General features: G+C 29.1%; 2 protein-coding genes and 1 long non-coding RNA gene across 4 annotated transcripts in view; 2 read left to right on the plus strand and 1 right to left on the minus strand.

The window, feature by feature from the left end:
- The first annotated feature begins 2,263 nt into the window (after nucleotides 1–2,263).
- Nucleotides 2,264–4,710, plus strand: LOC108845213 (polygalacturonase). Its single transcript, XM_057005684.1, is given in 5 exon segments — nucleotides 2,264–2,779; nucleotides 2,782–2,813; nucleotides 3,287–3,576; nucleotides 3,931–4,159; nucleotides 4,236–4,710. Coding segments are annotated over 5 exon segments (1,158 nt in total). The 5' UTR covers nucleotides 2,264–2,388; the 3' UTR covers nucleotides 4,452–4,710.
- Nucleotides 4,711–8,515: 3,805 nt separating this feature from the next.
- LOC130509738 (replication protein A 70 kDa DNA-binding subunit A-like) lies at nucleotides 8,516–11,101 on the plus strand. Its single transcript, XM_057005917.1, has 9 exons — nucleotides 8,516–9,035; nucleotides 9,125–9,389; nucleotides 9,460–9,556; nucleotides 9,633–9,757; nucleotides 9,847–9,931; nucleotides 10,027–10,153; nucleotides 10,229–10,410; nucleotides 10,509–10,629; nucleotides 10,714–11,101. Exons 1-9 carry the CDS (start codon nucleotides 8,889–8,891, stop codon nucleotides 10,948–10,950), a joined length of 1,386 nt encoding a protein of 461 aa, XP_056861897.1. The 5' UTR covers nucleotides 8,516–8,888; the 3' UTR covers nucleotides 10,951–11,101.
- Nucleotides 11,102–11,233: 132 nt separating this feature from the next.
- The window catches only part of LOC130509740 (uncharacterized), a 14,215-nt gene continuing 10,284 nt past the window's right edge, over nucleotides 11,234–15,164 (minus strand). For both annotated transcript variants that reach the window (XR_008943712.1, XR_008943711.1), the window contains 2 exons: nucleotides 11,842–11,900; nucleotides 11,234–11,344 (listed from right to left, as the gene is read on the minus strand). This is a non-coding gene — a long non-coding RNA (uncharacterized LOC130509740). The remainder of the gene's footprint in view (nucleotides 11,345–11,841; nucleotides 11,901–15,164) is intronic.

A 15,164-nucleotide genomic window follows, 5' to 3' on the forward strand; every position in this document is an offset into this window, starting at 1 on the left:
GCTATCACTATTTAAATTCATGTATCTACAATCTATATAAATATCTAAATAATGAAAAATGAGTTATCTTAAAAGGAAAAATTACTATGAAAATGCTATAATTAATGTCATAGTTAAGTACTAGCGGTTAATTTCACGGTCATTGTTGAGATATTTTGTAAAACAAAATATGTCATTCATGATAAATTTGTTGCCATGAATATAGGGATTTGCCCCGATTTTTCCTCAAAATTTTGACTAGTAAATTTTTTTTAAATCATCCACTATCCTCTTAATTACCACGCCACAATCATCTTCTTCTACTCCTCTCTCTTTTAAAGAACGTTGCTAACAGTTTTGATATTCGATGATGATCTCTCATATTCATTTTGTAAAATCTTTTCTCATATTATCATGTTTGGTTTTCATTTCTTCATATCTTTCGATATTATTCAGAATGGGTTTTATATTGTGAACTTTGAGATCATAGAGAGAGACACTACTAATCACTGGAAGAGTATGTCTTCTACGTACATCTATGGATAAACTAACAGAAAAGAAAGGTACTTCAAAATTCTATGATATCTATACTTTTGAATAGTTGATCTAAAAATTTAATCCTTTTGATTATCTTTTACTTTTTGTAGGTTGGAAATGTATTCAAGTGTGATGATATTCAAATGATAGCTATTGGGACACTTGCAATCAAGAGGAAGAAATATAGCAGAGGAATGAAGAACATCAAACAAACACAAGAATATGTATACACGATTCAAATCAATGTTATTGAGTTTGATTTACGATTTTTTTTTCAATTCTGTAAATGGTATTTTTTATGTATTAATAGAAATTATCTCATAATACTTTAATTTTGTTTCTGTTATGAAAATCTTAATAGATATTAAAAAGATTTGTGCTATAAAATAATAATTAATAATAATAATTAATTACGGAACAAATTATAATAGGATTATTAATAATTTATCAATAATCAAATATTTTATTTACCTTAAAATTAAAATTCACATTAACATCAATTGTTGTAACTGATAAAAATATTCAACATCATTTATATTAAGTGATACAAATATTGACATCAATTTTTGCAAGTGACGCATATTAACACCAATTACAATAAATGATGCAAATATTATAAATGTTAACATCAATTATGTTTTAAACTGATGTGAATTATTTGCATCACCACTTTCAGAGTCATTTTTATAAATGATGTAAAATTCACTTGTATCATTTATAACTAATGCAAATATTTAGAATAAATGATTCAATATACTTCTTTTTTTGTAGTGGATTAACTTTATCACATAATGATTCATATAATACCCTATTACCCTGCATTCTGCAGACGTTTAGTACGGAACGGAAACTTTAGGTACCTGAGCACGATTAGAGAAACATTAATCATAAGCAACTTCACGAGAAAAAAATCATTTCATCAAAAGTCTAAAACGAATTTGTTATCCATACTCGTGATCCTCGGTAATACACTATTTTAATAACTTAGATGTAGTAAAGAAATAAAAGCAATATAGTTTTGCAGCTTGATCATCACGCTGGAGGTGCAGCAAAAGTGCAAAGACTTTGCGTGCTCTTCTCATGAATTAACGAACTCTTCGCATTTCCACGTACGTTGTTTCGTGTATTTCTCCAATAAAAGTATATTAACCACTGGAATTTCACTTTTCTATCTTTTGTTCTACTTCTCCTGATTTCTCTTTCACACTAGATATTATTTATATAAACTTATTTTCAAAGATTTAGTTTTTGCTTGCGTTGTAAAGAACAAAAAGCTATGCGTTTCTAAATTGAAAAAAAAATCGATGTTCTTTAAACTTTCAAACAAATTAACTAAATTATGTAAAATATAAGATTATATTATGTTAATAATAGTTCTTTTTGTAAATTCAGGAGTAAACTTGGATGAATGTTTGAAATATTTAACATCCGGAGCTAAAAGTGCATTGAAAATGTAGTTCAATCATGTTTATTTATTTTTCAATTTTTAGCTGAGCATTGCTCTAATTCTTTATCATCAATATTGTATATGAACCTAATATTCCATTTTTACATAACAACAGATCTTGGATATATATTTATATGATACCTTTTGATGAATGAATAACAATCATGCAAAACAAATTGACACCTAATTTCTTATTCATTCAAAAGGTTGCTTTATGTTCATGCCAAATCCAATAATCCTTTTTCTATTCCAAAAATTAGTAAAAAAAATCTAATAGAACAAACAAAAAAATCTCTTCATATACATCACAAACACTATAAATGCATTCCATAACCGCTACAACTTCCCACACCAGCACCACTACCGCACTACTCCACTCTTCTCTCTTTAAGTATCTCTAAACAAGTGTACGTTAACGACATACAATGGCTTCACTTCTTGTCCTCTTCGTCGTCTTCTTCTTCTTCTCCTCTTGTTTTGCTCAATCCTACAATGTCTTGTCTTTCGGAGCTAAACCGGACGGAAAAACAGACGCAACCAAAGCGTTTATGGCGGTTTGGGAAACCGCTTGTGCCTCGTCTCGTCCAGTTACCATCGTTTTTCCTAAAGGCAGGTTCTTGGTAAGAAGTCTTAACTTCGACGGTTCGAAGTGCAAGCCTAAGCCCGTTACGTTCCGTATAGACGGTACATTGGTGGCTCCGGCTGATTTTCGAGTTATCGGAAATGAAGACTACTGGATTTTTTTCCAGCATCTCGACGGCGTCACCGTCTACGGTGGAGTTCTTGACGCTCGAGGAACTTCTCTGTGGGATTGTAAAATTCCGGCAAGAATTGCCCCAGCGGAGCCACTGTACGTATTCTTTCTGTTTTTATAATATATAAGATTTGAATAAAATCACAAAAACTCGTTTAAAAAAATCACAAAAAACTTTCTTTAAAATCATTACTAAAATAAAAATAAAAATAATTTAACCAATCATTAGAAATGTTAAATATAATTGATTGAGCATCTTTAATTAATAAATTAAAATCAACATAAAAATGTTAAACATTTATATTTTGAAACAACAATTTTTAAAAAGAATTATCATATATTATAAGACGGGAGAGAGTATTTATAAGCATTAATGTCAATGCTAATGACATTTCCATAGTAAGAATTATATAACTAATGTTACACTTTTCTCAGCTATTAAGTTTAACGATTTCTTAAAGATAATCCCACCATCTCCAATTCACATGGACCAAGTGACAAACCATACATTCATATATCAATATCATATATAATTTAAATGAGACGGTTCTTATCATGTGAATCAACAGACAATAGGGTTTCAGAGCTCGAGCAACGTCGTCGTTTCCGGGCTGACGTCACTTAACAGTCAGATGTTCCACGTCGTCATCAACGGTTGCAACAACGTAAAGCTCCAAGGAGTCAAAGTATTAGCCGCAGGAAACAGCCCCAACACAGACGGTATCCACGTTCAGTCTTCCTCCACCGTCTCTATCTTCAACACAAAAATTTCCACCGGCGATGATTGTGTCTCCATCGGTCCAGGAACTAATGGTTTATGGATTGAAAATGTTGCATGTGGTCCTGGTCACGGCATCAGGTAAATATATATATATATCTACATTCATATTGTATAATGTCATGGTAATTTAAATATAGAGCCAGTTTTGATCACATACTTTTTTTTTGAAAAATTATCACATATATACTTTAGTCTCCAAATTTGTTAAAAAAATTTTATATATATATATATATATATATATATATATATATATATATATATATATTTATAGCATTGTCTCTAAATTATTTTTAAAAACTAGTGATTAAACATAATATTTTTGAATCAAAGAACAAACAAGATAATATTATAACTCTATTTGTTTCATTGATAAGCATTGATATATCAGTTGGTTTGATACAAAATATTTTGTATGGAATATTGCATTTACAGCATTGGCAGCCTGGGGAAAGATAGCGTGGAGGCAGGTGTACAGAACGTGACAGTTAAAACGGTGACCTTTACCGGAACAGACAACGGGGTTAGAATCAAGTCATGGGCCAGGCCCAGTAGTGGATTCGCTAGGAACATCCGTTTTCAACATTGTGTAATGAACAACGTAGGGAACCCAATTCTTATTGACCAAAACTATTGTCCTCGTAACGAAAACTGCCCTGGCCAGGTACTTAAGTTAATTTAATTATATAAATACATTTGACATTAGAGTTTAATCATATTTTTCGTAATTATTTATTCAGGTTTCGGGTATCAAAATCAGCGATGTGTTGTTCGTCGATATACATGGAACATCGGCGACTGAAGTTGGAGTGAAACTTGATTGTAGTCCAAAGAAACCGTGTACCGGAATTAGACTTGAGGATGTGAAGTTAACGTACCGGAATAAACCGGCTGCATCGGCTTGTATTCACGCAGGAGGAATCGAAGCTGGGTTTCTTCAGCCAAACTGCCTTTGACGACAACAAAAATATTATATAAAAGTTCACAAGTAGTGATATTGTAAATTATAGTTTCCTTGTTTATCTTGCAATACGTATGGCTCGGCATCACACGGTGGGAACTTAAAATGCATGAGCCTGTGGCGGTTGAAGGCACACTTTAGCCTAGAGCCTGGCCTTGCTTTGTAGATGATAGTCCATTGCAACCATTGATGGTTTTGATATGTGTTGTGTAAGTTGTGTTCTTGATTAAATTTAATATTAATATTATTAGCCTGTTTTGGGAACTTACTTTTTTAACTACAGAATAGATTTTGATTCGCATTACGAATGTATATTTTAAAAATATATTGCTATTTATTTTTTATATCAATATCAAAGTTGGTAAAAAAATTTAAATCTGAAGAACCGAACCGATCACGGTCCGAAAGAGTAGTACCAAACCCGAACCAAAATTGATTAATATCCAAATTATTTAAAATTTTAATATTTAGACAACCGAAACCATAACCAATTCGAACCAAAGTATTTTGGATATCAAAATGTATCCGGAAAAGATTTATATACTTATATATATTAATTATTTTTAGTTTTAATATATATAAAAACATCCAGAATATATATGATACTTTTAAGTTGGTTTAAATCCTTGAAAATATATAAAATAGTCAAATATAAATATCTAACATAGTGGAAGTACACTCAAAACACCAAAAATGTTTTAAAATAATTATTGATTTTTGATCCAAAATTTAAACCAAATCAATTTATATGTTAAGTTTAGGTATTCTGACATATGTTATTCAAATTTATATACAATACATTATTTTATTTATAGATTTTAAAAAATTCAAAATATATAATGAATTTTTAAAAAATAATTTAAATGGGTTATCCGAACCCGAACTGAACCCGCAAAGATCCGAATATAATTCAAACTGAAATTTAGAAATATTTGAATGGGCTGAAATCTTTGATCCAAAAAACCAAAAACTCAAACAGATCCGAAACGAACCCGAATGGATACCTGAACGCCTAGTCATAGTCATAATTCGAACTGAAATTTAGAAATATATAAATAGGGCTGAAATCTTTGATCCCGGAAACCCGAACCCAAACAGATCTGAAACGAACCGGAATGGATACCTGAACGTCCAGCCCTAGTCACTATTATGTATCATATATATGTCATCGTATAATTAATTGTATTGGTCCATCATATAATTAATCATATAATTAATAGTATTTTATATGTATCATCTTATAAATAATCACATATATTATATTCTTAAAGTTTAATGTAAAATATAAAAACAATAATTTAAGTTGGTATATGAAATTAATCTTTTTGTTTTATTTTTATTATATATATTAAAAACAATTTTTAATAATGGTTATTGAAAAATATTTAGTAAAAATAAATTTTTGAATATATGCATATTTTAAATGAATTTTGATATAAATCAACTTTAAATTATTATTTTGATTTAAAATATGTATATAAAATTTAAATTTTATTTTATGATTATTTTAGACAAAACAACATTTTTAGGTAATTAGATTAGTCCATTTTGTATATTTTAAAACTGATATACTTTTATCCATGTTTTAAAATTTTAATTTTGCATTAGTTTTCTATGAATTATTATTAATTTTATTTTTTTTTTTTGAAAATTGAACTCTTAAAATTTTTATATTTGACTAAACTAAATAAGGTAATAATACTGTTTTTAAAAATTGTTTTATATAATATACTATTTATATTCAGTTTGTGTTTTTATTTTCACCATAAAGAATTGTAAGTAAAAAAATTGTAAATATAGTGACAAAATTGTAAATAAAATGAAATATAGAAAGAAAGTTGTTTAATTTATTGTAAAAACAATGGCTAAATATTTAAATAAAAAGAAGTATTAAATATGCTATTCATGTTTCTAAACAATTTTTATTTGTTATTAATTTATTGAAAATATAATGACTAAATGTGCAAATAAAAGAACATCTCTATTATCCATATTGCCAAACATATCTCATTTATTCTAGTATCTATGTTTCCAAACATATCTCATTTATTCTATCTATCTTATTAAAATAGAAGTACACTTTGAAATTAATCCTAAAAATTTTAAAATATTTACAACCTAATGCCACTGAAGTAATTAATAAACCTAATTTTGAGGATTTTGTCTTTTTCTAATTTAATGCATAATTTCCTAAATTGATTCTACAACAAATTCATGATAAAGCTTAAATTTAATGTACATTAATACTATTAATAGATAGATAACCTCTTTCCATAATTATGTAATACATTTTAATTTAATATACAAATTTAAAGTGAAAGAAAATATTTATACGAAAAAATATTTATGCAGTCACGGGTCAAGGTATATAAATAAACAACAACATCGCAAAATTATTTTTCTTTAACAAATTTATTTTAATAGAAATTATATTTCAAAATATTTTATATATTTTATGTATTTATAAATTTATTTTATTTGTTTTAAGAGATATAAGATTTTGGAATTGGAAAAAATTATGACCCATCCCTATTTTATTTTGGTTACGATATTTAAAATTTGTATCAGAATATTTTATTAAACTTATAATTACAAATACATATAGTTAAATATTACAAATACATATAATTTAATATAAACAAAAACCTAAAAACATAAAATAAATACCCACCCGGGCGGGTCAAGGTCTAGTTATCTTTGTTTTCAAACAATGAAATTGTGTACTTTAATTTTAATAATATAGATGAGTTTTTCTTTATTATTTATATAATATAATATTTTAACAGTTGCACTTTTGTTAAAAAATACATAAATATTAAAAGACAAGCCTCCTCAATTTCGCGCAATTTCCTTGTGTTTGTATTACCATGGTGGCTAGTTTGTTTCGGTTGACAAAATGAGGCTTGCATTGTTCTAGTGGCTCCGTATTTTACTCTTCTATGTAAAGAAAAGGTAAAATGATTTCAAGTCACTATAATTTCAAAGTGGAATATTCGTAGATATTAATTACTATCACTTGTTATCTTTACATATCATATCAATTTTACTATATGAAAGTTGTATACATTTTTTTTTGTTTCATTGAACGTAGTCCACAAATTTGATTTTCTCGGCAAAATTGATACTTCTGACCGGCCAAAAGCAAGCAATATTTTTTTTATCATACGAAAACAAAGATTACTTGTATAAAATATCAAGAAACTGAATCTTACGTAATGAAGTGTAAATTTAACGCATACGATATACGATATACGAATCTCGTGGCACCACAAGAAAATGATACATCCTTTGTTTAATGCATGTTTCCTGTATTTTACAATTATTACGTTTATTTAATACTTCATGTAATGTTTTGAATGTGCATCCGCACATGGTTGGGTTAGCCGAATGATTCTAGGTTTTTTTTTTTCTTATTCATATTGCTAAAAAACATCAATCCATCGTGTCTCGATTGGTAATTCAACTTTCGTCTATAAATCAACCATTATTTCCAAATTTCCCTTAGTTTTTGGCTAAAGTCTAGCCATCAACCGTATATCCACTGACCATGAAATTTATAAAGTGACTTTAATTATATATACTTAAAACAGAAATTTTATTAATAAGCTTCCTATGCAATTCGAATAACACGATTCTCTGATAATCCACTAGGGAGGAGTTATTTGGTTGTTGCGCGTAAACATTTTATCAAACACAAACATATTGCTTTTTTTAAATGTTAAAACACAAACATATTGCTTTAGTGATAGGAAAACTAAAAGAACAAACAGTTGCAAAAAAATCAAAGACTTAAACATGAAGTTGATACATGTATACGTACGAAAATGTCATTCATTATTCACTAATATTAAAATTAGTTCATATTGGATAATAACAATAACCAAAATACAATAACCAAAATACATATTAATTATTCTTTTTTTTCTTTGACATAGTTTACAATAGTTATTCAATAAATTCTAAATCATTCATAAATATCTGTCAGATTTTACTATTGTAGTTTCGTACATATTTACCGTTAATCCCAAATGGCCGGTTGTAAATATCAATACAATTAAAACAGCAGCCCTTTTTCAGACTTCCCCTTAAACTTTCAAACTATTTACTGATACATGCCACTGCCTATTAATTAATTAAAAAATGAAATTCTCGATTTCTTCTATTCAGAAATAAATTCTCGATTTCTTCCATCTCAACAAAAATATATTTTCGTTGTAACTTAATATATCTTAACAAACTGAATATGATAGATTTCTCTAACCAATTATATCTACAATTATTTATATCCTTAGAATATGCTTAATATTTTCCATTTTAATTGTATCGATTATCCTCTTTCTACTTCGACTACATATCCTATATAAATATCAATGTCAAACACAACAATTCTATTCATTCAAAACCTCTCAACTGTTTTCGGTGCTCTACAATAATGGAGTCCTTAATCGAAATCAGCAACTTGAGTGATCTTAATCTTTTCAAATCTACATGTCGAGTCCATGTTAAAGTTCTTCATACATGGGAGTTTATCAATCTTACAAATGGTTCTTCTCTTGAGATGGTTTTAACAGACGAAACCGTAAGCTCTGCTCACAAACCTTTCGTTTTTAAAATAGCAAAACTTTTAATATATGAACTGAGTGCATCTTTTATTGTTTCATGATTTAGGGTGTTAAAATCCATGCGAGTTGCAAAAGTTCATTAATCCAGCGACTCCAGATGCATTTTCGTGTTGGAAAGTGGATAGTTATTACTAAATTTCACTTAAGTCCAGCATCTGGGGTTTACAGATACACCAACCATGTTTACAAAATGCAATTCGGGGATCAGACTACTGTTACTGATTCTGATATGCGATGCAACAACATGTTCCTTGATCTTAAGGATTTTGCCACCATTTTGAATGGTTCACTTGACACACGCTATCTTATTGGTATTGTTTTTTTTTAAAAATACATTAACGTATGTTATGATTTATATATAACTGTTTTATTCTATGACAGACGTGATTGGTCAGGTAATGGACTTTGGCGGTGTGGATATTGTTAATCATGCAAGGAAAGAAGTGACCAAGATGGTGTTTACTCTAAGAGATGGCAGGTACGTATTTTTAATTGTATTGATTTATTTGTATAACTATAAAATTTAAAGTTTATATGTTTTGTTATAATCTCAGTGACAGACGAGTTAGATGCTGCATTTTTGGGAAGTTAGCTGAAGTTTTGATCCAAGAACAAAAACAACCAAATAATGGGGATATTTGTTTGATCCGATATGCTAAGCTCAACAACTACACACATGGTATTGATAATTAAATATATTTTAAAAAGTCTTTGATGATTATATTATATCGTTAGTATTGTTTTTCTCACACATGTTATATTGTCCAGATGAGTTACAAGTATCCAATGCATTTGATTCTTCTCTGGTGATGCTAAACCCAGCAATCAACGAAGTGGAAGAACTAAAACAGATGTTAGTTTTGAATAACCTAAAGTACTTATTTTCTTCTCTGACTTTTGATAGTAATGAATTAATTTTTTATATATTTTACTGTTTTCTACTTATAGGGTTCATGCTGATGATAACTCCGTGAATATGTACCAACATGTTGGAAAGATTCACAACCAATCAAAGCGCATTAAATGGTCACAGTTTCCTTTCAAAACCATTCAGGAAATGAAACACACAGATAAGGTTTTTTGTTGAGTCTGTAATACTTACAGTGTGATTGATCGCAATATGTTCTGACAAATATATATTGTTTTGTAGGATGCCAAATGCCGAATAATTTGCACTGTTTATGCCATTGATACATTGAGAGGATGGTATTATTGTGCTTGTGTGGTATGCAACAGGCAGGTTCTGAAAACGAGGATTGTCTATGATGACATGGATTCTCCAAGCTGGTTTTGTGATTTTTGCCATCTCACTGTTACTAAAATTAAGCCAAGGTCATTTGTTGTGTATTTTAGCTTTGGATTTAATTTTTTTGATTTTTAAACAATTCTAATGCGTTTAAATTTTTTCCAAACAAAAATAATCTTTTCAGGTACAAATTGGATTTGCTTGTGCAGGATCAGACTGGTGAATCCAAAATTACACTTCAAGATCCAGTTGCTACATCTATTGTGAAATATTCTGCTGCAAAAATCGTAAATGTTTTGTCTGATGTAAGATATATTTTTAATTTTTTAAATAGGCAAAAATATTATTTATTTTTGATACCTGGCATATAATTGAATTTTTATTAACAGAATGGAGATCCAGATGTGTTACCGGCTGAACTTGTGGACATTGTGGGCAAAACATATGGTTTTGGTATCTCAGTTGATGAATTGGAAAAATTCAATGCTTTAAAAGTTTGGAATCTGAATGATATTATGTGGAAGAGAATCAAAGCAGTTCACCAGATGTCGATTAGTTCAAGGAAAAAGCAATGCACCAATGTGATCAAGATTGAAGACAAAGATCATACTGAAGACACAGATTAGTGTGCTGTTTTATTTTTAATTTCTAAATGTCTATTGGTTTTATGTTTTTTAGGGTTAGTGCATCTATTTTATGTCTTGATTTATTTCTATTGTTTTTTTAAACCTTGGTTTTCAGTTTTTCATTGGGAATAAAATAATAATTTCGATTTTATATAGGAAAACAATAAATAAAAACGAGTCTGTTATGATACAATAACCAGTAAAAAATCTATATCACTAAGCATATTATCTCCATTTTCCTAACTAACCAGATTCAGTTCCATTCCTAATGCATTTCTAACATTTTATCCTTATAATAAACCGGACATACCTTAATTTTGGATTGTAACATGTCGCATGTCAAAATTGTATTGATATTCCGCTTTTATATTTCTTCAATAAGATTCCCTGCAACCTATTTACACATTATATAACACACACTTAGATAAAACCTGAGATTATTGTTATCACATAAATCAGAATATAATACAATTTAGTGCTTTTGAGTCAGAATTTACAATAATATTGTGTTATAACTTATAAAAATACCCAATTTAAACGAAAAAATGATTTGCAAATCTTTCAACTAATAGATAACAGATCTTATGCTCTTATCAAAACATAGATCTTTTATCAATCATTTAACTGAACTGTTAAGATCTTATCATCATAACAACCAACTTGAAATTGAAGAATCATATCTCAGCATTATTGGGAATATTCTAACGACTATTTATTATATTCTGATTCATCCAACTATAAAGATTTTTATTTTGAAAATAATATCTGATACCCATGGCTTTCTCTAATCTATTTATTTGCTATATATACATACTATTCGACATTAGCAATCTTACACCGTGAGAGAAACAAACTCTTAAGATAATGAAAGCTACTCCAAAACTATCATACCTGTCTGACATCAGGCCATTCAAACCTGAATGGTGGGTTCAAGTCAAAGTTATTCATATCTGGAAACAACAGAGTGATTATGGTGAGACCATGGAAATCATTTTTGCTGATAAGAAGGTAAATTATTTTTATATGCTTCATTTTTACAATCAAAGCAGCATTACAAAGAGTGATATAAATTATATAACTCTAACCTATAAATCTCTGTTTTCAATGATCTAGGGGAACAAAATTCAAGCAACATGCAAGAAAAACTATTTGCTTAGTTTGGGAAAAGAATGCCGTATGGGTGAATGGATAAACATAGAAAATTTTCAGGTAACTTCAGCAGGAGGAGCATTCCGACCTACCAATCACGCTTACAAGCTGACGTTCATGAAGTTCACCTCCATTGCGCCGTATGAATACACTAATAACGATATGTTCCTGGATTTAGTGGATTTCGACAAAATATTGAGTGGAAAGCTAGACAACAATTTTTTGATTGGTATGTTTATATTTATTTTTATCTCATTTTTTTTGTTTAATCATTATTTATTTATATAACTTCTGTTTTTGTTTTATAAAGATGTTGTGGGTCAAGCCATAGATATTGGTGAAAAGATAACTCTGCAATGTAAAGGTGGGAAAGAAAGAAAGAAGATTGAATTCACTCTAAGAGACATTAAGTAAGTATTAGTAAAATAATGACATTGATTTTTAATTTTTTCTGGATGCAAACTAATTTTCATGTATTTTTAGTGATGAACGCATCCCATGTTGTTTTTGGGAGAATTTTGCTGATACTCTGGAATCCTATTCAGAAGATGCACAATTTGGAGTGGTTGTGTGTTTGATCCGATTTGCGAAAATTGGATCATTTAGAAGTAAATATCTTAACTATATTTATTTTATAACTTTAATCTTTATATTTAAAGAGTTGACTTTTTATATTTAACGTTCATCATTTGTTTTTATTTGTGTGTTTAGATCAACTCCAACTTTCAAATGCTTTTGATACCTCCCAAATAATGTTCGATCCACCAATTGATGAGAGTGATGCTTTGAAAGAAATGTAAGTTGTTCGATGTTATTTATGCAAATGTATATGTCAGGTTTAATATCATCTTCTAATTATATGTCAAACTCTCCAGGTTTAAGTGTGATCCAGCAAACATGTCAATGGTTGAATCTAACGAGTTTGACAAACAGTTGATTCGTGAACCTAATAAGGTTATCAAAATTGACAGCTGGATCAGTATGAAGATAAAACCGTTGCTGAACTTGTGGCTTCTGTACAGGTTTATTAACAACTTTTATGATAACTACAACATTTATTTATAATGTAAATTATTTTTACTTTGTCTACACAGGTTGGTAAATGCAAGGTTGTGTGTACCATCTATGCTATAGATACGGATTTTGGTTGGTACTACTTTGGATGTGATCTGTGCAACACAAAAACTTTTAAAGTACATCAAAGATACCTTACATCTGGGAAGGAATTGGCAGCCCCTATGTTTTGGTGTGAGAAATGCAATGCAAATGTTACTAATGTAACTCCGAAGTAAGTAAATTTATTTTATTGTTGGAGATTTCATTACTATTCCATTTTTATAGTTATATAATAAATTTATTTTATTATGTCCAGGTTTAAACTTCACTTGCTGCTTAAAGATAATACAGGAACTACCAAATTCATGTTGCTTGATACTATTGCTAATGGAATTATAGCTGAAAGTGCTGCGAAAATTCTAAAGGGATCATTCAAAGAGGTAAAATCAATCTCATTTATATTTAGGTATATATGAATGTTTTTAATAAAATTCAAATATAAGTTAAATGTGATTTTTTTAATAGATTGAGGATCCCGAGCTTTTGCCTCAGTCACTTAAAGATGTCATTGGAAAAACTTTTAAGTTCGGTGTGTGCGTTGAAAAAAATAACGTGTCTTATGGAGCTGAGTGTTACAAGGTTTCTAAAGTTTGGTCTGTAAGCAACATGCTAATGGTTGATTCACAATCAGAGACTAAATCTGCACGAGAAATCACCCTCACTGGTGATGAGGTACTTAATATCTTTATCAAACTCTTTACTTAAAATATAAGTTTGTTTACATAGTGTATAATTATTGATTTTAACAGATGTCTCTACTTACTGACGGTGAGGAAAGTTCGGTTACTAACAGAACACCAACTTCTAAGCGTTCTCAAGATGACAAATATGAGGTCCCTGAACTCACCTCTACCTCAAAAAGGTTTTGCTCAAAAAGTGTCAAGATCGAAAGTAATCAGATGAGGAGATGAAGATCAGTCTGTCGAACTAGGAAGTTGGATTCAAATTTGTGGTTTTTAAGTTTAGAGAAATAATTGTCCTGTTTAGGAACCGAAAACTATCTTATAATTTTTTTTTTGTTTTTATGTTGGTTTAGTATGAAATAATTATGAATTCAACTTTAATCCTAAACTTATCATTGTTGCTCTGTTTTTTTCAAAAAAATTGTTATGACGTTTTTGGAGTTTTCTTTCTTTTGCCTTATTATGCTTAGTTTATGTTTTTAGTTATCATGTTGAGTTGAAATATTATTGATCTCTAATTATAATTGACCAACTTCTATTCCATATAATAAAACTTGATTTTATTCACGTTCATTTATATAATGTATACCAATTATTTGTTCCAATCAAACATATAAAGCAAAGTGGTCAAAGGAGTTTATATATGTCGATTTCATTATTAACAGGCAAGCCAAATGTATTAAAGATTTATCTTAATGAAGATGAATGTTTGTGTATATTTATATTTTAAAACTATTGACATATTATTAATAATGCATGCCTGTATAGAAGACTACTTAAAATTGATATAGAGTATAGTTACATTTTTATGTAACCACTTGCAAAACAGTTAAACATATTATCCTACATATATGCTTATCAGATCGTACTTTGTTGATTTCCATTAAATCCTAAATCTAAACTGCAGGCTGCTTCTACATAAAATCCTAACAGAAAATACAATTACCAAATACTTTTACGTGGCCTGTGTAATTCATATTTCCAATTCTTCGTGCAACACTATAGCGATCAAAACTTCACAGTGCAATGAAGGAGATAACTGAAGAGGATAGAGTGCAAAAAAGGAAAGGGTCAACAATTTTGATGCTTCTAAATATCCTAACGATTTTATGCATATCCTATTAGCATGTCTAAAACTGCAATCAAAATCAGGAAGTGTTTTTACGGATTTGACAACTTACCTGTCCAGATGGATTCGAGAGGTCTGTCAAACGCTCAGAAGAGTCAATGCCTCCTCCAATTGCACGCTGCAAAGGTAAATGCTAT

This window comes from Raphanus sativus, chromosome 3 (assembly GCF_000801105.2).
Source record: "Raphanus sativus cultivar WK10039 chromosome 3, ASM80110v3, whole genome shotgun sequence".
Lineage (NCBI taxonomy): Eukaryota > Viridiplantae > Streptophyta > Magnoliopsida > Brassicales > Brassicaceae > Raphanus > Raphanus sativus.

Excerpts from the sequence above, each read along its gene's own strand:
- LOC130509738 (XM_057005917.1), top strand. The coding sequence starts at position 8,889 with ATGGAGTCCTTAATCGAAATCAGCAACTTGAGTGATCTTAATCTTTTC. Across the intron at positions 9,390-9,459 it reads TGACACACGCTATCTTATTG|ACGTGATTGGTCAGGTAATG; the intron begins GTATTGTTTTTT and ends ATTCTATGACAG. Across the intron at positions 10,630-10,713 it reads TCGTAAATGTTTTGTCTGAT|AATGGAGATCCAGATGTGTT; the intron begins GTAAGATATATT and ends TTTTATTAACAG.